This window comes from Notothenia rossii (genome assembly GCF_949606895.1).
Source record: "Notothenia rossii genome assembly, chromosome: 11".
NCBI classification, from domain to species: Eukaryota; Metazoa; Chordata; class Actinopteri; order Perciformes; family Nototheniidae; genus Notothenia; species Notothenia rossii.
The window spans coordinates 11286604-11308801 of NC_136910.1; the positions used below are offsets into that span (position 1 = coordinate 11286604).

At 41.7% G+C, this 22198-nt stretch overlaps 1 protein-coding gene across 1 annotated transcript in view; it reads right to left on the reverse strand.

Annotated features, from left to right (window-relative positions):
* The window catches only part of nrg3b (neuregulin 3b), a 185878-nt gene extending 169028 nt beyond the window's left edge, over positions 1-16850 (reverse strand). Inside the window, exon 1 of the mRNA XM_079658502.1 lies at positions 14490-16850. Coding sequence (XP_079514628.1) covers positions 14490-15324 — 835 coding nt within the window. The 5' untranslated portion in view covers positions 15325-16850. The remainder of the gene's footprint in view (positions 1-14489) is intronic.
* Positions 16851-22198: the final 5348 nt, after the last annotated feature.

The window sequence follows — 22198 nt, forward strand, 5'->3', positions numbered from 1 at the left end:
CTCACCTCCTCCCCTCCTGCAGGCCTCTCTCCACCTCTCCTCTCATAATGGCCATTTAAGTGTTTGTGTGGGAGTGGGCTGTGTGCTGCAGGTTTTCTGAAATGGCCGCTAAAGGCTGCGAACACTGTCTGGTCAAACTTGAAAACAAGAGAAGGGTTTAGATTTGTGTTTTGAAGTGTTACGAAAACGATAATTTGATTAGTGTTTTTTTTTTACTGATAGAAAATATAAAGGCTACTATTTTGATGATTGATGAAATGGTCCTTTGTCAGGCTTGAAAGCAGTATATATTTGCTGATTCAAGTCCTTTGAAATGTTTGTTGATTCATGTAATTTAAAGCTTGAACAATTAGTCTATAATATGTTTTTTGTTGCAGAATCACTTTTTGGGAAATGTGTTATTAAACCATTCAGAAAATGTTTAATAACACATGTAATCAGTAATTGTTTGAACAAGTTGGAACCACAGGTGACTCCTGATTGAAAATCAATTAAAAGCCTCTGGTCAATTTCTAAGGATGTTCATTATAAACTTCATTAAAAATCCACTACTTATTGGTACCACTCCATTGCCTCTATGTCTGGGTCCTTTAAAGCCTTCAAGCTTATAACACCTACTCCAAATGTTCTGCTGGCACCTCATGAAGGTGGTGGCACCCATCTAGCCTTTATCTAGGCCACCAGATCCACAGCTGGGCCCATCTGGCCTTGCTCTCTCCTCTCTCTGTCTCCCTACATACACACAATGCACGTGTGGATAGACAATATCTTCCACACACACACACACACACACCCACACCCACACACACACACACACACACACACACACACACACACACACACACACACACACACACACACACACACATACCAGCTGTTGTGGATTACCAAAGTACAAGAGCATGGCTGACCCAGTGTTTGATGGCGTTGCCCTGGATGGGTACCAACACGAAAGTGCAGGCTTGCTTGTTATTACATACTATAATATGCAATGCTTCGCTTTAGAGTCAGACCAGTGAGTACAAATGGATAGAACCATCTTTAAAGTTAAATGTGATGAACGACAGGTGAGCTTCAAATTAAACCCACTTTGACAGCATACTTCAAAAAGCATATCATTATTGTGTTTAGGGAATGTGTGGTTTTTGGGTCCCAAATCCGACAACTTAAAACTCCCTCCCAAACCCTCTGCCAAAAAGCAAGCCATGAATAATGCCTTGTACTTTATTTTCTTATCTGATCAAGCCTTGACGTGGCTACTCAGAGAAAACGTAGGGTTCTTTTAATCAAGCCGAGTTCTCTTTTGAGAAACAGGAAATCCGTCTGCCCTAAACCCTTCATCTATCTCCACTTCCCGCCATACATTGATCTTACACAATGACCCTCCAATCTGCCCGCTACCCCGTCTCAGCTTAATCTTCATTATTCCCTGTAATGCCATGGACTCTTTTGTTGCTGGGTTGTCAGCCTCTTCTTTACTACCGTGCAGCATCCAACCCCTGCATGTATTACTACACCACCCTTTACACACACACTCTAACAACTCAGAGGAAGGAGAGTCCTTTTGTAAAACAGTCGGTTTAAGAGTGAAAACATGTAAAATAGTCACTTGGGTACAGAGCTGAAGCTTTAAAGTTTAAGTTACTCTGATGGAGAGAGAATGACGGACTGTGGAAACCCCACCAAATGCTTTCCCAGAACTGCAATAAAATATTCCATCATATCCCCGAAGCATCCCTGTCTCCAGCTGGGATCAAAGAGTATACTTGATGACTGAGTGCATAATAGCGCCGACAACGGCTGGGTGCCGCTTCCACCAAACCCTATCATTCTATTTCATTAATAGCAATCATGGAAAATAAATAATAGGGTTTGGTGTTCCCATTTCCTCAATAAGTGCAGCATAGGTACATACCCGATGTAGACACATTGGATAATAAAAACTGCTCTTTCATGAAATTACAATGAAAATAATTTAACTTTGACGAAGACTCCAGTCTGGTAACAGCTGTCAGCCGTTACAAATGTCAAGTGTTGAATCTGGTTCTTTAGTAAACCACATGGCATTAGCACTATTTGTATAAAAGGCACAATACGCGTGATTTTTTTTTGCTGCATGCTCACTTTTCCGTCAGATCAAAACAGATTCCACATCTCGCTCTGGTTGTATTCCTTTCAGGCTGTCTGTGACAGGTGTTTTATAGGGAGGAGCGCTGTTGTTGTGGATGTCCTATCAATGATTCAATGCAGCACATCAGATGGAAGGAGAGAGACGGGGAGAAAGATGTCTCTCGCTGGATGTTCGGGGGGGGAGGGGGGACTTTCAATATATAATTCACAGAGTTGTCTGAAGTGTTGGGTGTGAATGTGATGGATGCTCTTTCAGTCCTGTGAAGATTCAGTGCTCTTAAACCTTGGATCTCTTAGGCCACTTTGAGCTTGAACCACACTGCAAAATGTCCTTTTATGATCTTTTGATACTTACACTATGCTGACTCGCAGTGCTCCACACAAACACACCAAGCACACATCAAATAGGTGTCCGCTCACTCAATTTTACCCACCAATATTTGACAACTGGCTCCTCCATTTAACGTGGAAGCACAGCAGGCTGTACAGTTACCCTCCACTAGCGCCAGCTCCATCAACTCGCCATGAGTAATCAAACATCTATGAGTGCTAGTGCGATAAAAACATCTGGTACACTTAAATCCACGGCTAAAATAATAATCAGTAATGGCAAGCTTTTAGACTAAACACTCTTCCCATGCAGCCTTTGTGCTGCTACCATATATTCACAACTGTGTTTCCTTCAACGGGAAAAAGGAGCTTTACAGAGTCCACCATGTTTTTTTTGGTATAAAGCTACACAGTTCAAAGCATGGGCGTTTGTGTGTGTGTGTATGTTTGTGTTAATCGCAAGCTTGGGCAACAAATCCATAGAACAGAGCCATGTAAGATACCAGATTAGGGAAATATGAAACACACTCTGGAGTGAGCACTAGGCAAGGGCTTTTGTCTTGTTATCTTCTGGAGTGAGTTGACATTATCCCCATGGATAAGGTTTTACCATGCATGGATTACCGCATGAGACAAGCTGTGCGCACCCCCGGGAAAAATAAAAGGAGAGGACCTCAGTCGATCTTTTTCTCCATCTTCGTCTCTACTTGGGCTCCCACTCTCACTTCTCATCAATGCCATGATCGGCCCACCTGGGGCTTCTGACACAATGTTTGAAAATAATGACATCTGCTGTAACTTCACAAGTGCCATCTTTCTGTCTTCTTCTTTTGAAAAATTGGGAACACACAATCTTTCAAATTCCCTGTCTCCATTATATTGACACATAGCAACAAGTAAATGAAAATGTATTGCAATAGAAAGAGACGTGCAGAAAGTCTAGTATAGTCGAGATGAATAGACGTCGTTTAAGCTGTGTCACTGAAGTTGCCTCCCTATTATCCGTGGAAAGGGCCGTCCATATGTTCCCGAGCAGAAATGCAAAGCTCTAATATTTCTTTTTCTGCTTCCCAACATCTAACACATCCACAACGGAGGATCAGATTGATTGAAGACTAAACAGAAAACAACACAGGATCTACAATGTAGGCCAGTGCTCAGAAATTCTAAGCTTTATGTATGAGCAAAAGTACTTACGGTTCTTATGATACATGGAGCTACTGTTCTTAAGATTAGACTGTGTTTAAAGAAAACCTCATTACTCCATGCATACTGGCTCTTTCTTTATAGTTTAATTCAGAAGCCTAGCAGCAGGGTGTTGAATATTTTGTAGACCCCTGATTGATTTTTAGGAAAGAGAAGAACAGCTTGTTCCTAAGGAAGCTTTGTTGATATATATATAATATAATATATGATATACAACTCCTTTATGGGGTGTATGTTAGAAACAGAAAGTATATGTTAAGTTCTTATTCCTTTTATAGACAATGTTTCTTAGCCTATATTTTATTGAAACGCTCACAGTTTTCCAATCTAAAAAGGGAGCGTTTTGTTATGGTCATAACATTATAACACAGTGGTAGAGTCAAATTAAAATCTATTGGAAAGGCATGAAATGGAGGATTTACTTTCAGTTACAACAATGAAGAAAAATAATATTATATAATTCCAACGTCAAAGCATTGTCATGTAATTGTGTTTTGATACTGTAGTTCAAACAATTTGCTAATTTCTTCATTTATGCATTGAAGTACAACATAGTACAATTATGTAATGCTTTACAACATACAAAATTAATTTAATAATAAGCTATCCCATTTGACATTTACAGTTTGGTGCAAAAAGATTTGAACTGACAAGTTTAAGAAAGGCACTGAGATGTCATGGAAAGCAATGAGTACGCAAGCATATCTATATGCAGCTTTAGGCTTTGGTACGAAATGGAGAACTGAAGGATTTCAGGGGCCCTTAAGAGAATAAAACCCCACGTTGGTAATAACAATGAAATAGTCTTTGTTCCTTATCATCACTTCTTTCTTTGCAGGAAGTGATGACAGTAGGTAATAAGGAATGATAAATTATTCTTTAATCTCTTCCGGTGCACTCAAAGATAAGAGCTCTCATTGGTTGCTATTCATATCAGCGATGTGAGGTGAATGAAAAAAAAGACACACAGAAAAGCAAAGAGAGAATTAAGACTGTGCCTTGAAATAGAGGACAGGAGGATGGTAATAAAAACAGGAGGAACTAAGTATAGAGGCATGAAAAATAGTGGGAGGGAGGTGAGAGAAAGAGGTGACCTCCATCTCTACCTCAACCTCCACACGCCACAACAAGCCTCTCCATCTCAACCGGGGCATCATGGCACAGTTCCCGTCATTGGGGGTGGCAGCAGGCCACACATTGCTGTGAATCAATCTGACTGCTGCAACCTCCGCAATCCACACTTTCCTGCAGGCTCGTCATGCACCCAGATGCTATGTGTGAACAGAGCTAGTGAGAAAATCCTGATCCACATGCGGCGCATACCGCGGTCTGAAGTCGTGATTTAAGTGTCCTTCTATGTTGCATGAAACGAGGCTAAGATAAAGGCATGTTTGGAGGAATTTATGCAAAAATGTCCTAATGATACTTTACAACTGGAGGCTACATCAACATAATGAGAGCATGTTGTAAATGATAGAGAGGTCTGCATGAATTGTCATTTGAGCTTCCAATAAATAAATAAAAAGGAAATGTGATCTCGTATTAATAAACCTCAAAAACATCATATATCCTGTAGGTACGGAAGAGGATCAGGGCCACATCAAAAAAAATTTTGGGGAGGATCTCAGAATTCTGACTTTAATCTCAGAATTCTGACTTTTTTCTCAGAACAAAAAAAAATAATATTTTTTTTGGGAGAGACTTTAAAGTCAGAATTCTGACTTTTTTCTCAGAACAAAAAAAATAATATTTTTTTTGGTAGAGACTTTAAAGTCAGAATTCTGAGATTAAAGTCAGAATTCTGACTTTTTTCTCAGAAAAAAAAAAAAGTTTTTTTTTTCAAATCCTCTGAAAAAAACAAATCATGTGGCCCTAATCCTCTTTCGTATGTAGGTGTTAAATTCTTACACTCTTTTTAAAAGAGCATTTAAAATGCATGCTTTAAAAGGATATGTGTGCCATAAATGTTTTCATAATGGTTAATGAAGGCTTTATGCAGCCACTACAGCAGCTGTAATACCTTCAAATTGACACCAAATATCCAACAGAAAAAAGGAAAAGAACTCAAGCCATACCTAAATCACACAGGGCATGGCAGTTGTGTTACCACTTGCAGTCCCTTGAACCAAAAAAAAAATTGCTTGTTATTAGATTCATTGCATCCTGACTAAACCTGCCTCAAAGCAAGACGTTCTCCCTCCAGCTCTCATCTCTTTTCCTTTCTGCGTTATTCCTTTGCAAATTGATAACGGAACCAGAGACCCCGCAGGGTCCGTAATTCAATATTTGGATCTAACAGTCTCAGATCAGATATGATGGACTGTAATCCTCTCTGCGCTGCCACAGCCACATTCACCACCATATCTCAGTGCCCCCTTGAGCTATCAGCAACTCACTTCCTTATCTGCACATGAATGAATGGATGAATGGAGGAGAGAACTAATGTATTAATGAATGAAAGAATGGTGAATTGGAGGTTTTGTCAATTAGAAGCAGGCCAATACTAAGTACCCATTCCTAAGATGTGAAAAAAAAAGCACGGTGGCAGACTTGTGGGTAAGTAGGCATGACAGCATGTGATTAAAATGAGTGAGTTAGTGAGAACTCCCCCAGCACACACACATCCCCACCACTAAACCCAGTCCTTAGAATTGTTCTCCATTCCTTCCAATTTAAAAAGTTGTAAAGCAGGGGAATCGTGTTCAGAGACAATAATGATCCCACTGTTTATTTTCAATTAGGATTATTTCTTTCCTTAGGCTGAAAACACCTTTATTTCTCTGTGGGAGAATTAGTAACCATTAACTCTGCAGAGGAGGGGTATGAAAAGAGAGATGAGCAATTAGAGGCCAAACGTAAATCCAGATTGTACGAGGACCTTTATATTTTGAAAGGCCGTATGACTATTGTTGCCTCTGAAATGCTTTAGGTTATAGTAGACTGTCAGAAAGTAAAAATCGTGTACTTGGTTTCAGCCATTAGACCACTGAGCATGGGACATCTCAAGCACTTTATAACAGGGAAGCTTCATTAATAATTCACACTTCCGGCAACACCACATTCTACATGTTTCTCTTCCCATACATGAATATTACAGCCCCCACCCTAGCTCTTCTTCTCTCTGTCACATCCCGGTGGACATTTTGTCTAGATAAATCACACAGTGACATTAAGAAGTCCTAAGATGGCCTGAGTCAGTACTTACAGACGGCAAGATTCTCCTCCAACAACCTACAAGTCTCCTCTCTGCTGCCTGACAGTCAAATGTCACTCAGAGGCATCAGATAAACTTGTTTTCTACTGCAGCAGCAACACAGCGATTTGCTATGCATATACTACAATGGATGTAATAAGTTATTTGTAATAGTGAACAAAAGAGTTTGAATCATTTAAGACAGCAGGAGAATTTACTAAAGAAGTTTAGATAATGCTTGGATGTTTATTTTGTGTATCTTTAGTGTATGTATAGAGTGCCACAGTGACGCGTCCTAAAACCCGGAAGTAAGCTTACATAATCAATCATAAATCTATTGATTAGATTTATAATTCGAAAATTATAAAAGTAGGGTAGACATGTGGAGATTATCCGACTGAACAAAACGTGATCAGTCTCTTAAATGTGTGTCAACCACAGACCTTATTTCGAGCTATTTTCCAAAATCCTATGGAGAAATTGCATTGCTTTTTTGTCGAGGGAACCGGAAGATGCTTACTTCCCGGTTTTAGGACGCGTCACTGTGGCACTCTATTGACGAGGACTTTTGTTTACCAAGCCCATGTCCCTCGGGAAGCATTGGTCCCAGCCTTTTAGCACCCCCAACGGTCCTATATGCTTTAGGTTAGAAAAGGTCAGGGCCAAGGTTGTGGTAAGTCACACAGCCAATTCAACAGAAGGAGGGGGAATATGTAAACGGCCTGAGAGGAAGTGTTGCCTAAGAGGCACGTCTCAAAGATCAAATGTGCCGTGTTTGAGAGAGAACGGCATGCAACAGCAATCCAAGGCTACCATTTAGGATGTGACAGAGTAGACGCCGAACTGAACCGCTGATCCAACATGAGACGTTTTGGTAGCAGTTTCAACCTTGTGTGTCCAAACCATTAGCATATTCTTCATGTGCTAGCTAGCATGCCATTAGCAGCATTATGCATCAAGGTAATACAGCACTTTTCTCTTATTGCAGGATTTTAGTTAGCAACTCATAATTATTCTCACATTCAATTGAAGGACTATTATTTTCAAAATGAATAGTTGGATTGTTTTGAATAAAAGAACGCCCCGCGACATCACATACTAAAATTGCTTGTTTTATACAACCTGTAATACAAAAATAACATCTACGGTACTTTTATGTCACACATATTTGCAGAGGGTGGGACCAAACCATGTTTTCCAAATGTAATGGAAAATTACCAAAACGATAAATTATGTAAAAAAAGTAGCCGATTCATTTCTTGTTTGGCCACAAATCCAGCTCTACTGTATATTGGTGACTCTTACTCGAAGTTTAATAAAAACGTTCTTTATCGTCTTCATTTCCGAATATTACAAGAGTTTCCCATTGACACTTATACACAAACCTATGGTTCCATAAAATGTAGATATATAAGGTACCGTATAACATAATACACTGCTAACCAGCTCTGATTTGCATATCTTGCTGATTGATTTCTGTAAAGGGTAAATCTCGGAAACATTGTGGTGACAGGATTGAAGCCAAAGACATTCAAATATGGATAATACCTTTAGGGCAATCTGCATGAAAATGAGAGAGGTAATAATAGAGCGGGTAGAAGGTGGTCGGAGATATGTAAAATGTTGAGCCAGACCTCATTCACTCAACTGTGATGAGTGCATGCCTTTACCTTGCAGCTGGATCCTTGCTTCTGGAGCATGCTCTCATGGTTTTTGACAGCCTCGCCAAGACAAATTCATTTTTTTTTTTTATACAACACGCCCAATTTCTGTCCTTCTGCTCTCTCTCTTTTTCCCTGTCTCACGGCCCTCCTTACTCAGGGGCTCTCCTTGCCGCCCTCTTCCTTATTGATTCAGTGAGGTTCAGTGGGTAGATTGCAGCACCAGCAATGGAAAGGGCATGGGATCAATTCCTACAAAATTCCAAACATTCTCTGGGTTGTCACTCGAGGATAATTTGTCTGCAGGCTTTTCCCACTGATGCATTCTGCTTTGTAATTGATGCCCATCAGAGTCAAATCTCTCTGCCAGATACATGGTCAGGGACACACTTGAGAATGTTTGGGGATTGTATATGTACATGTTTTGCACTGTAGAAACGCTAATGGAGGCCTGCCGGTTCACAATGTCAAAAGGATTACATTTACTGTAGCATGTCTGAGGGCATGGTTTTGGCTAATGACTCCTCCAGCTATGCTAATATAAATAATTTCTATTCTGGGATCATGACTTTCATGCCAGCACTTTACAGAAATCCCTATTCATTTTAAATAATTAAGCTTCTTTAAAGCCATTTAAATGTGATTTGCCACCATTGTCAGACAATGGCACACTTTTTTACTGTGACTGAAAATCCCTAACATAGCTCGACTGCTATTACTCAGTGTGTTAACATCAAATTGCTGCATTGAGCTACTTCTCTGAGGCTTACAACAAGCTTTTGTAAGAGAAGATCTGCAAGTCACATGCTGAGACAAAGAAAAAACAGTTTGGTTTCAAATGTTTTTGAACAACTTTGAGATTCAAATGATAAAAGCACAGGCACAAAAGCTTGCCTTCCAACTAGGACGATATTTGTGAATTGGTGCAGCTGCACACACACACACTGTGCAGAAGCAGCCCTGCTTGGGCCGGCCTCAACGAACAAGCAGAGCGTGTCTCAGGAGAAACAGAGGGGTCTCAGAGGCAGCCCGGCAAATCTGAGCCTGGCCTCCCTGGAGACAAAGAGAGAGGCAAACTGGATTTATATCTTTGTTTTTAATCCCCCTTACACGCTCCACTGGTCCTACAGTAGTACTTTGGGCAGGCATCATGTATAGTCAGGGAGAAAAACAAACAACAACAAAAAAAACAGAGGCTTTCGTGTCAGGAACTGTTATTTTTCTCCGGGACATCAGAGAAAACGTTCATCCGTGTCACTCTCCTGTGTTTCGCTATCTGAAATAAAAATGTGCCATAACATCTGACTGCCTTTTGGACTCCATAGCTGCATGACGCTAGTTATTCAGACTGAAATGTCTCTTCCTTACCGCCCCCCAGTTTTCAGTTTGACATTTTCCTCTGATTAAGCCGTTTTCTGTTCGGGTTTATTTTCGTTTCGGGCCAATCACTGTGACTAAAGTATCCATCAGGTCAACATATTTTTCAGGCAACATAGAATCAGCGTTTGCAGTTCTGTGGCTAACAGACAGCTTTAACATGCCGAAATGGTTTTTGCTAATTGACTTTATAGGACAACAAAGTGATTACAAACTCAAGAATTCTGCTAACTTTAGAAAAGATGTAGGGCCCACTATAAGTACTGAATCCCCCCCATCCATTTTCTGAGATGCAAACGGAGTGAGCTGATCAATTAAACCTATGGGGATGTCAACAAAACACTTTTTCATCTCTAAAAAAATGAAAATGCCTCCAGTGCACAGCTGTTCTGGTGGTTAATGGTTGTTGCTTCAGTCAGTTGATTAACAGAAGCCTTGATAGCTGTGTCTGGCTCTCACACAGATGACAAAATGAGTTCCACCTATAAGGCGCTGACTGACTCGGTTGTTTTCTCCAACTGGGGGGAAGCAGCCATTGACTCCACTGAAAAGCAACACCAGACCTTTGAATTACTTGACAAAAATGTGAATGTGGCTGGGGATTAGCTGCTCTGGAATCAGGCGAGTGAGATGTGCATGGAATTACAACCACACTTCACTAAGGAAGATTTCTCAGAAGCGAGAAGAGAGTGGGATTGGGCCCTGAGCCAACACAGCGTCCATGGTTTCCCCAACAGGCATTCATTGTGCAGTGCTCCATTCGCCTGTGATTTCCCTACTTCTGAGCCAATGGGGTGGCTTGCATGTAGAGAGTGGATTCGGATACATAACAGCCATAGATACAGAAAACGAAAATGTGTGAATTCATGTGTGGCTTGATGCTCGTCTTTGTGTTCACAAGTGTGCCAGTTTATCTGTGTCTGCCCATATGTTCATCAATGCAAGCTGAGGAGCAAACAAAGGAAGATAGAAAAGCACAAAAAGCAAAGCAAAAAAGGAGGGAGGTGTACAATGACAGAGAGCAGACACAATAAGTATGGGCTAAGGTGGAGAATGATGATGAAAAAAGACTAAAGGAGAAGGTAAAATATGTCATTATCCCCAACGGACAGAGCTTGTCTTTCAATCATAAAACAGAGATTAATTTAGAGTAGGAAACAATGCATGTCACTGCCTCCTATACGTGGCCCAGATTATGTGAAACCCAAGACCGTATAATATAACTGCATTAGCACAACATTTAACATAAAATATGAAATCACTTGGCTGTGGGTAGAGGCAAATGCACCTGAAGCCATGTTTTACAGAGCATTTCATCATCAGCTGAGACATTGTCTTTGCATCATTACACTTTAAGTACGCAGCATTGCACAACTCTACATACTAGTATGCTCGATACATTCAAGCTTTAGAAGGAGCTGCATTTCCGAAACTCCCAAAGCTTGATTCATAAAAGGCTGTCTTGTGCCCTAAAGGATACTGTGTTAGTGTTTTGCATCTATTACAGCACATTAATGCTGTACACTAGGGTTATGTGAATAAATATAAACAGCACAGAAGTGGAATGAAAGTAATATGCAGTAAAGAGAATGCTTCAATGTTTTAACCCATAAAAAATAATGTCAATATGAAGCACGGGAAAGAAACACATAACAACGGGATGATGTTTAATACAAAGCCTTGCCTTGGGAGAATACGCATCGATGGTGAGCTCCGCTGACTATTAAATTGTAGCCGCGTTCCCTAATGTTTATTGTTGTTTGATACAGTGTGAATTCGAATTCTCTTTGAATAGTGGAAGTGCTACCACAATAGTTTATGAACCTATGAACTATAAAAATCAATGGATTTACAGCTGTTGTGGAGATTTGTCGTTCAAAAATGTAACAATAAGGGCTTTGATAAATGTCAAATGAAATCAGTAGTAACCAAGACACATGATATATACTGTATGTTTACGACACCTATTCTGCAATACATGTAATATATTCAAATAGTACAATAAAAGTCTGCAATTTATCATGAGACCTGCTGACATTAATTGTATTTTAATGATTTTCTTTGCTTAACCTTCCACAGTTTTACAACAAGGAGAGACTTAAATAAAACATAATAAAGATGAAGTGTAAAAGATCACTGATTCATGGTTGTTTGAAATATATGTATAATAGCTGAGTTACTGCCATAACTTTCTATGTAATAGCTATTGCAATGGCAGTATACAAAAAGAAAGCAGATAAGATCTATTTCTTCAAATATCACTTTTTGTGGGAATATTGTTTTGTTTTTAAACACTGACACCGACATCATCAATTATACCAATGCTAACCAAAAAGCAAGAGCTGCCATGGTGATTTTTTTGGAAATAAATGGTGCGGGAGTTTATAGCTTTCATTAGAAAGATCTGGTTTAGTACTGTGGAGTTTACAAGAAAATATTGGCAAAAATCTGTTCACATTGATTTAAAAAAATGAACGGAAAAGAGTGTTTTGCTGTCTGTCACCTGTAGCCTGATAGACATTTACTAAATACAGGGGAAAATATGTCACACGTCAGCCAAAAAGTCCGCCCACTCAGTATGATGTCAACACGTAGGCTTTAAATCTATCAACAACATCCGCCAAAAATAACTTGTATATGTGAAAGCTTTTATTCACTGAGGACAGCTTTACTAAGCATGCTTTAGCTTTTGAATGCAGTGCCTTTTTATAGTATACAGTACAGACAGATGTGTCCTGATGTTCACAGAAGGGGGCTGCCTGGTTTGGCAGCTTTCAGCTGTTTGGCAGCTCTTTGTCTGGTGACGTAATTGACTGTGGATCAGTGGATTAGGCTGCAAGAGGAGTCTGAGGACTTTCTATTGACATTTCTACACTTTTGTCACATTTGGAATTCTTGGTTGATGTTCTTGGTGTCTCTCAATACGAAAACCCCAAAGTTAAAGCTGTTTTCTTCAAAGCAATTCAACTGCAATAGAGTACATATGGTTTCAAATCCAATGTCCACCCAATGTCTATGCTGGAAATATGTATGCCCTGAGGTAAAGAGCAAGCAAATGATGCCACTTGATCACTGTTTGCCTATGGAATCAATGCCATTGACGCGTTCCAACTGATGAACGAGATGATATTATGAAGTCAACCGGAACTTCTGTCCACACCAGAAAAATTGAGAAATTAAGGGTTCAGTTTCCACATTAAGGTTTTTCAATTCCCTCCAGAGCACTTTACTGAGAAACAAAAAAACAAACAGGAAATAGACAATATCCCTCCCATGGTGAACGCACTGAACTAATATTTTAACCACAGCATTAAGATCACAGTACTTGTCACTGGGTCCTTAACATTACTGCAACTACATGAAGCTAATGTGAATGCAACTATACATTGGTGATCATGAGCCAAAAGTGAGTTATAAATCAAAGCTGACAAATAGAGGGCCTGTAGTTTGAGGAAAAAAATCATACACAGTCAGGACTCATGATAACCCTCACATCCTGCCCCGCCCACGTCTGAAAAAAATGCCTTGTGATGTTAAAAACATTTCCCCGGTGGAATGAATAATCAGGAAGCCTTCCTTTTTTACACAATGCTAAATACGCACAAATGTTGAGCTGTCTTGCTTTATACCCTCCATCTCCCTCAAGCCTTTCCCTCACTTAGCCCACTCCATCTGCCATCTCTCTCTACTCACAGCTCCCACTCTTCATTCCTCTGCTTTGTTATGCTTCCTGCGTTCTCTTCCTTCCTTTGCCGTCCTCTCATACTTCATGTTGTTTATCAAACTATTTCTTCTTGTTTCTCAATTTCCTTCCACATTTCTATCCACTTGTCCTTTGCAACCTTATTCCCATCCCAACATCCATCTAACTTGCCCTCTGAGCTGTCTCTATCTCCCTGTCCCTCTCAGTGTATCCCTGCAGTGTGAAAGCAGTACCTGCGACACTCCCAGTATCATCTCATCTAAATGAGATGTGTGGCCTTGCTGTATCTGATTCCTCTAGACAGGAGGTGAGGGCTAACCTTTCTCCTTCTTCGACATCAGCAGCTCCCGTTATTTGTTTTCATAACACAAATATGCTGTCCTTGGTCACAGCACACATCCCAAAGCTTTAACATCTCAACTAAAGTAGACAAAACAAAATAAATTCTGCTAGATGGAGCCCTGCCTTTAATGGTACTCAAACCAGCGTGTGATAAAAGAAAAACTCCTCCGGAGGTAAGATTCATATCGGATTAATGCACAAGTGAAAGATAAAGACGAGAGGGGTGAAAATACTGCGAATATCCCCTGATATCTGTCCGTGCTAATGAATACGATTAATGTTAAGCTGCTGGAGTATCCACTTTCCATGTGGATATTAAAGGAAATCATTTATTTTTCTCAGACCATGAGTCATATCAGAGCATATCAGACAATAGAGATTTCTTTTTACCCAGGCCTACAGTTATATTTGATAACTGGCAGCTATATTGATACACCATTTTTACAACAGTAAAGGCCCAGAAAAGAGCTCTTGTGAAACACTCATCTCAAGTTCCATCAATAATCTCACAACAACACTCAAGCACGCACCCAAAAAGTGAACTTACGTGTTCTGAAGCGATGGTGTGGGCGTGTAGCCGGGCCCTTTCCTGGACGCCCGTGATTCCATCGTGATGTGGGCTTGACAGGTGCTGCCTGCTGGGAGGTGGTCGGCTGCGGCTTGGCAGTGGTCTTCACAGTAGCTGTAGTGGATGCTGTAGTGGTGTCTGTGGCAGACTGCCCTGGCTTTGAGTTGACGGCGCCGTTACGTCCATTACCAGAGCCAGTTCCTTTTTTAACAGTGCTGCGAGGGGTGACCTCCTTACCGCTGGGTGGTGGGGTTAGTCGGGTGGCCCGAGTGGTGGAGGTGGTAACCACAGTCCCACTAACACGGGTGCCGATGCGGTTGTGAAGGTGAGGAGCACGGTTGCCCTCTCCATTGGCAGTACTGCCATTGGCTGAGTGGTTTGCCGGTGGCCCTGGTCGAGTTCTTGGCGCTGGGGCAGTACCATCTGCAGCTAGCGGCGTAGTAGTCGACACCATTGCTGTGGTGGAGGCAGTTGAAGTGGTGGTGGCTGTGGAAATGTCGGGCCCCTTGGGCATGGCACTGGGTTTGGAGAGAAATATAGGGTCCTGTCCAATGCTACCTTTGGGATCCACCAGATCAGTAGGGACATAGTCTTGGACAGATCCCACAACAATCCATTTCAGCAGCATCAGACTGAGTCCAAGTCCCACAAAGCCCATGACCAGGGGCACAGCACACAGCCAGGTCTGCTGGCGAGGCCACACAGCACAGGGGCCACAGCGGAGGGGGCCCGGGGCTCTGGGAGACGCCTGTTCAGCCCCTGGCTCCTCCAGCGTCATGGCAGCTAGACTGCTTGCACCCGAACGCTCGCTCATTCTGCCTGTGCTTTCTTTGTCTCTTGGGGTGTTCAGGATGTCAAACAGGTGGCCAAATGATACAAGGACATATACGAGGAAGGGGATGTGGTGCAGAAGAGATGTTGGGCATCTTAAGTACTTGCCCGCACAATAGTTAGCCTATATAGATACATGCACAAATATAAAACACAAACTAATGCACAAGCACCCGCGTTCACAAGCACCCGCGTTCACAAGCAGACACAACCACTCACAGTCACCGTACTAATTAAAAGCTGGCACAGCACTCAAATGCATACACAAGCAATATCACCTACACTCCCTCTGGCGGACAACAACCCAAACACATACACGCACACACACAAATATGCACAATAATATACACACTTCCACACGAGCACGCAGGATATGGAGAGGTGAGAGAGCGAAGCGAGGTGGCGCCTCACTCTAGTTCAGCACTAACGAAGCGAGGATAAATCCCAGGATGCTTCACTCCCTTTTTAAAAAAAAGCCGACGTGAAAAGCACGGAGAAGGATATCGATCCGCGTCAGACTGGAGCTGTAAATCCATGTGCGTGTGTGCGTGCGTAGATCAACAATCCAGGCTACGGCAGCACCCTTCTCCACTCTCAATTGGTTGATTATCGGTCGCATAAGGTCCTTAAAATACAACTCACTTCAACCCGTGATTTTCATAGGTTCTATTGAAGTTATTGGACATGTTCTACATACATTAGAGAGCTTCCCTTGCAGGTGTCTTTGTCGGCTGCTTCAAGTTTGCCTCCGATAGCCCTCAGTTCTCCATGCCCCGCCACCCTTTTTGAGCGCTCCAGCTGTCGGTAATCCAGCAGGGAGAGAGCCGGGGAAAGCCACCGAAACTGAGACGAGGCAGGGAGCTGATGTGATCTGCCAGTGTGGGGTGGTGTTGGGGGTGCCCGGTATAGCAGGCTAAATCCAACTGATCCGGGTCCAATCCCTTACGCCGATCTCTGATTCTCCCAGAGTGACAGTCGTGCGTCCGGAGAGCTGTCTGTCTGCGATGATAGATCCGGTATCGGTGTGTGTGTGAGGGGGGGTGAGAAAAGAAGCCCGGTTTACCTTCACTGCATTCCCACAGTGGTGCAAGCAGCAGAAAAGGAGATGGAGAGAGGATGGAGGGAGGGTGGGGGCTTTGAAAAAATGATGCGGCGGCTGTTCTTGGAGGCTGCAGACTAGAGAGAGACAGTCAGGGAGAGAGGATGGAGGGATTGTTGGGTGGGTTGTTCAATCCGCGGTGAGTGATGTGGGCTGCACGGCAACTATCCCATCCGGCGCTCTCCTCCGGTTCACCGCCGTCCTCAATACTCCAAAGTGACGACTTGTGACTGCCCCATGTCTCCCCCCAGACTCCACGGATGTATGTGTGCGCTGACTTCCCTTATCAGCTAAAAGAGAGACAGAAAAACATTCTGGTGGATAGAAAATAGGGAGGTTGTGGGAAAACAAGAGAGAGAAAGATGTGTGTTGGCTAAGCTCTGCAGCAGATGCAGATAGGAGGCAGAGGGAGGAGGCGGCAGCAACAGCAACGCGCGCCACACACACACACAAACACACACACGGCGTGGAGAGGAGAGGCGCTGCCATAGACACACCCCAGGGAGCGGTGAGAGGGAGGGAGGGGTAGAAGGAGGAGGGAGGCGCCACCCCGATGTCTTCCACCAGTGGCACACAAGAGCAAACAAACCAAACACCTGGCTCATAATTTATGGGGGAGTTAGAGCCCTACTTCAACTTGATACTTCCGTGGGCAGTAGATGAATCCTTTATTGAACAGTTCACAAGGGACAGGGGGGGGCTTTAGGTGCAGAGCCAACAACATATGATAGGCAGTAAGTTATCAGAATATGAGAGGAAAACACACAATATAATCAAGGCTCATTTCAATAGCCACATTTGGCATTTGTATTCTTAATTTTGAAAAAGCATGTGTGTAGGAAGGAACCTATAGGTGCCATGCATTTGACAACACAATGCTTTATGCAAATATGAAAACAGGGGCACTATGCGAAGTTCAGGTAAAACAAAATGTGAGAATGTACAAAAAGAGTATCTAAAATGTTCTGCATGCAATATTCCAACATTCTTTTTTGCAAACAGCAAGTTGTAACTAGTCACATTTTTTTCCTACTGCCGGTATCTATTACACACATTGTCATCATAGAAGACACTTCAATGCAGTTCAGTTTCAAAGTGTGACTCCCCAGTTTTCCTTGATTAATTTCTAATCTGAAAAGACATTATTCTTTAAAGAATTGAGAAGTTGCATTTGTCAAAAGGCTAATCAGACATTTGGATGTCTCTTGTCTCTCCAATGTTTTACTCTTTGGTTCTCATTTATAGTTTCTCCAAGATAAAGTTGGATGATGGAATTATTTAAAGCTGCTATCTGCTTCTTTGGAACATGATTGATTCTATTTAACAATTAAACTGGGTTATCGACAAGTTCAAAATAATTATTTGGCATTGAAAAATTGGGTGGATGGATGCATAATAGGAATAATCTTGAAAACTGGTGTTTGTAGTAGTATGTGTGTTCCTCTGTGAGGGTGAAATAAAGTGGGGGAAGGTGGTATGTGAGTAAGGGAGAGTAAATGCTACTTTTTAAACAAGATTTGTATAAGCATCTGCAACACACAGTTCAAGACCGTTGCAATCATTCCATAAAATGTGAAAAACACCTCATTCATTACTGTCTAAACTGCTTATGGCTCATGGCAAAAAAGGGATGCATTTCAAACTCTTCACATTCCCCAAACGACTCTAAAATTATGCCATTCTGAATGCATTGTTTTCACATAACAATTTGCACCAACCCGGGGTTGGTTTTCCCAATTGATTTTCATAAATGATAGAAAATGACTGACACAATTGCAGCACTGTGACATCTCCATGCTTATTCATATTTCTGTATAGATCAATTGTTTTCATTAGCGGATTGCTAATGTGTCTGATGTGTTTGGCTGCATTGTTTACTGCTTTGGGAGTAAAGGCATTGTCTCGTGTCTGAAGATACTTTTGAACTTGAAAGGCTGTCGACAGTTTACCTCCAAGGATTTCACTTTGCTCTTTTTACCCTTCACACGCATTTGAAGATTCTCGATGAAAAAACAAATCCGAGGACTAACAACAGTGGAAATGTATTCAAATCATCATTGGTTTCAATTGTGTATCGCTTTGTTTTTGAATAAGGGGTTAGGATGGAACGTTTCTGTAAGCTTTTCTCTGGAGTATAAAGGCTTCCCAAATAAAGAGCTTAAAAGGCCGTTTTTAGATTCAGCATGGGGAAACATTTTAGCATATTGTTTACCGTTTTTTTTATATGTTTCTCATTAAGTTTTATAAAAAATGAATTAATGTAGAACAGTGCACATTAACTATGTATCGCATAGCGGCATGCTGCAGAGTTTTGCAATAGAAAATATATATCCTTTACCATGAACCACCACAAATGGCTATAATGATACTCTATACTGTTACTGTATACTCACATTAAAGCTACAGTCTAAGACGAGGCCGGTTGCCCTCAACACACCATATTTCTGAGTGGGGAGTTCACCTCTGCTTTCTGGGGGGAGCCATTAAGATCAGTGTCCTTGATGAATGTCCATAGATGTCACTTGAAGTTCATCTCGTTGCTATCTCACTTATCCAGAGCCTGAGGGTTGTCAACAGAAGGACATAGCATTTCATCTAGCCCATTCCCCTGTGTATCCTGGTCGGGGGTTATTTACAGCTTTATAGACTGTTGGGCAGCTGTAGGAGTGCATTGTGTCAGGTATCCTGCCTATGTCCAGGAGGCCCTCCCATGGTCCCCTTTCCACTCCAAGGAACATCATGCCTTCAGAGCATGAAGAAGTGCAGGAGATCTTCAGTAAGTAATGGCTGACATCTCGCCCTCTGCATTCGCCTTGTGACTCCACTAACATCCTTTTCCCCACCCTGGTCTGCGGTTCTTTTCTCACCTACCTCATCTTGTGGGCATAAACGAAGGCAACATCCATCACTGTATTGATTATTACCCCGTGCATAATATTAAAAATCAATGTCTTCTCCCTCTGCTGGTGTCTGCATTTGATCATCCGGGGAGCCACTATTTACTAAGACCCATCAACACAACTCCCCTGGATGTGTAACCTTGTGCATATTGAGGGACAGACCCATAACTCTTGTTGTCACTGTGAATACTTGATGTTTTCCTCCCAATGGCAAATGCCAAGGCTTGCATTTGTGTTCATGGACATCATCCAGGCATATTCGCAGAACACGCATAAGCATTCTAAGCATCAGTCCAGTACTCAAAATACTTTTGGAAAACAAATAGTCCTTGGGCCGACATGTTTGAAACAATTTGCTGTGCCGTGTTCCTGTGATACAGTATATCTTCAAGGCTGACTGGATGTGTGTGGAGCCAAAAAGGTGAATGCAGAATTGGATTGGACCCAACTCTGTAAAATAGGATTAGTGCTTAATGGGGTTCACCAGTTTCTACGAGTGGTTCATTGAGGAGCTTATTGCTGCTCCCGTTAATGCACTTACTAAGATCCCTACCTGTCACTGAACTCGAGAAATAATGTTCCTTCCCAGAGCACAGGTGAAGCTTACCTCAGGCAGGGGGGAAATTAGAAGTTGGTCCCACATTGCTGAACTTCCATTTCTGGTCTGTTCCTGCCAGCCATGGTGGTCATTGTGGTTAGTTTCTCAAAAGCCAGACATTGTGTTGTTTTCTTTTCTCTGGTAAGTGCAGTTGTATTTGTTCTGCTGGCCTTCTGCTCTCAGTTAATAAGCAGCTGGACAGGGGTGTATCCATGTTGCACTGCCTGGCTGCATTCAATCCATCCAATTGGAAATCCCAGCTCGTGTGGGATCACATACTGGTAAATACCCTGTCTTGTTTAGAGGGAAGTGTCCATTTAAATGTCTGATTGGTCACCTGACAGAGCAGAACTTAGATGTGGCGGTACCAGGAATGCCAGGTCGGCAGGTTCTTGACAGACCAGGAGTTTATTATGATGTACTTTGTTAGTTGTGGCAAAAAAACAAACATTGCCAGAGTGATTTCTGACTGCTCTTCCTGGAAATCTAAGAATCTAAGAGCCGGGGGGGGGGGGGGGGGGGGGGGGGGTGCTCCTGTGTAGACTAAAGGGTAGCAGCAATATTAATGGAAGCAAATAACACCTTAAGTAGTACAACACACTCACACAGCACTGTGTGGACAAATTCTAGTTTTGCTTTTGTTTTTCCCCTCAGGGCATAGCTTAGGTAATGTGTTCTATAATAATATTGGATACTGTGTGTAGAGCCATAGAGACAATAAAGTTCCTTACATTTCTACATGAAACAAACATAAACGATATATTTCAATAAGGTTTTCCACAGAGTTTTCCAACGCTTGAAATTTGACTGTTCTTTTAATAACGTCATTTTGTTGCAAGTCATCTAACTGAAGAATTAACACCACCAACTGTTAACTTTAATACAGGCTACTCCTGATTATCACTTGACAGTATTGGTTGGAAGAGCTCATTAATAACATTTATGTTTTGCCAAATTCACTTAAAATTTGCCCTAAATTTAGATGGAAATTGGAATATTGCCATTTCCATCTGCTCGTTTCACTGAGTTGAATGCAAATCAGGAAAATGCAGCAGCACCGAAAAGACAACAGAGCAGGATTCAGAGCACTGTGCTGATTCTGGAGCAACTAAATCTGCCAAAGCTGGCAACTCAACGTGCTTGTGAACTATTTTTGACTGGTAGCAATATCCAAAGCATTATGTTTTGGTTCGTAACTCCTGAGTTGCAATCCATACAGATAAAACGAATAGGATAAAAGCATAACCTCTCAGACAGACATAATGACACTCTAAGTAATTGAATAATAAACTAGCACACTCTTACCCAACAGAGAGGCAGGGTTGTGTGGGAAGCAAGTGCTTTAGTTGTCCAGCAGATGTGCTTCAGGATTCAAGACTCTTAAGAACAAGAAAAAACAAGAGGTTAGACATTGAGAAATAATCTACAACACATTACAGAATCCATGTCATTTCAGTGATTAGCAAATGACTGACAACATGAATAAGTCTAAATATATGGGTGCAGCGGACGGGTAATATTACAGATGTAGCAGTAATCAAACCATCAACCCCTCTAACTAAAACTATGACATAAATTAGCCATGTTCAAGCCAAGATCACAAATAGGATCAGCTGTTCCTAACTGTTGTTGCCCAAAGTGATGGACCTCCAATATGGCCGCAAGAGGGCACATTACATCATTCATTTATGAGGTCTCTTCTCCATTCCAGAGCCTGATCGGGGGGAGGGATTATTTGATCACCCCAGCTGGGTACAGTGCCGCACATGCACGACAAACTATGCTTTCAATTTGCCTGTGTCAACTGTGATATGTTTCGCACATATTGAAATTCAACTATGTCTACAAAGCAGCTTTTAGACTCTACCAGAGAATGGATCTTTATTCAAGCTGGCCATATCTGTATTTCCAACAAAGCAATGACTGAACAGACTGACAATGGGTTTTAACACTGACTCCCCCTTGGTGTTTGGTATTTTTCTGACCAGACATCAATGTTAACATACTTTCACCAAGGCTAAAAAAACAACTCAGTTCTGCCGTGACTTGATTTGTATTGTTGTTAATGTAAATTCTTATTGTTTTGTTTTATATGCACCCACAAAAATAACAAAGAAACCTTTTATTAATATTTTACTATAAAGGCAGACCACTTATGTGTCATCCATCTTGAAGACAACATTTGTTCTTCTTCTTTCAAATGTTCCTTTGCTTTCTTCTCCTATTCATGCTTAGGCTTGGCTGAATAGATAGTCAATGT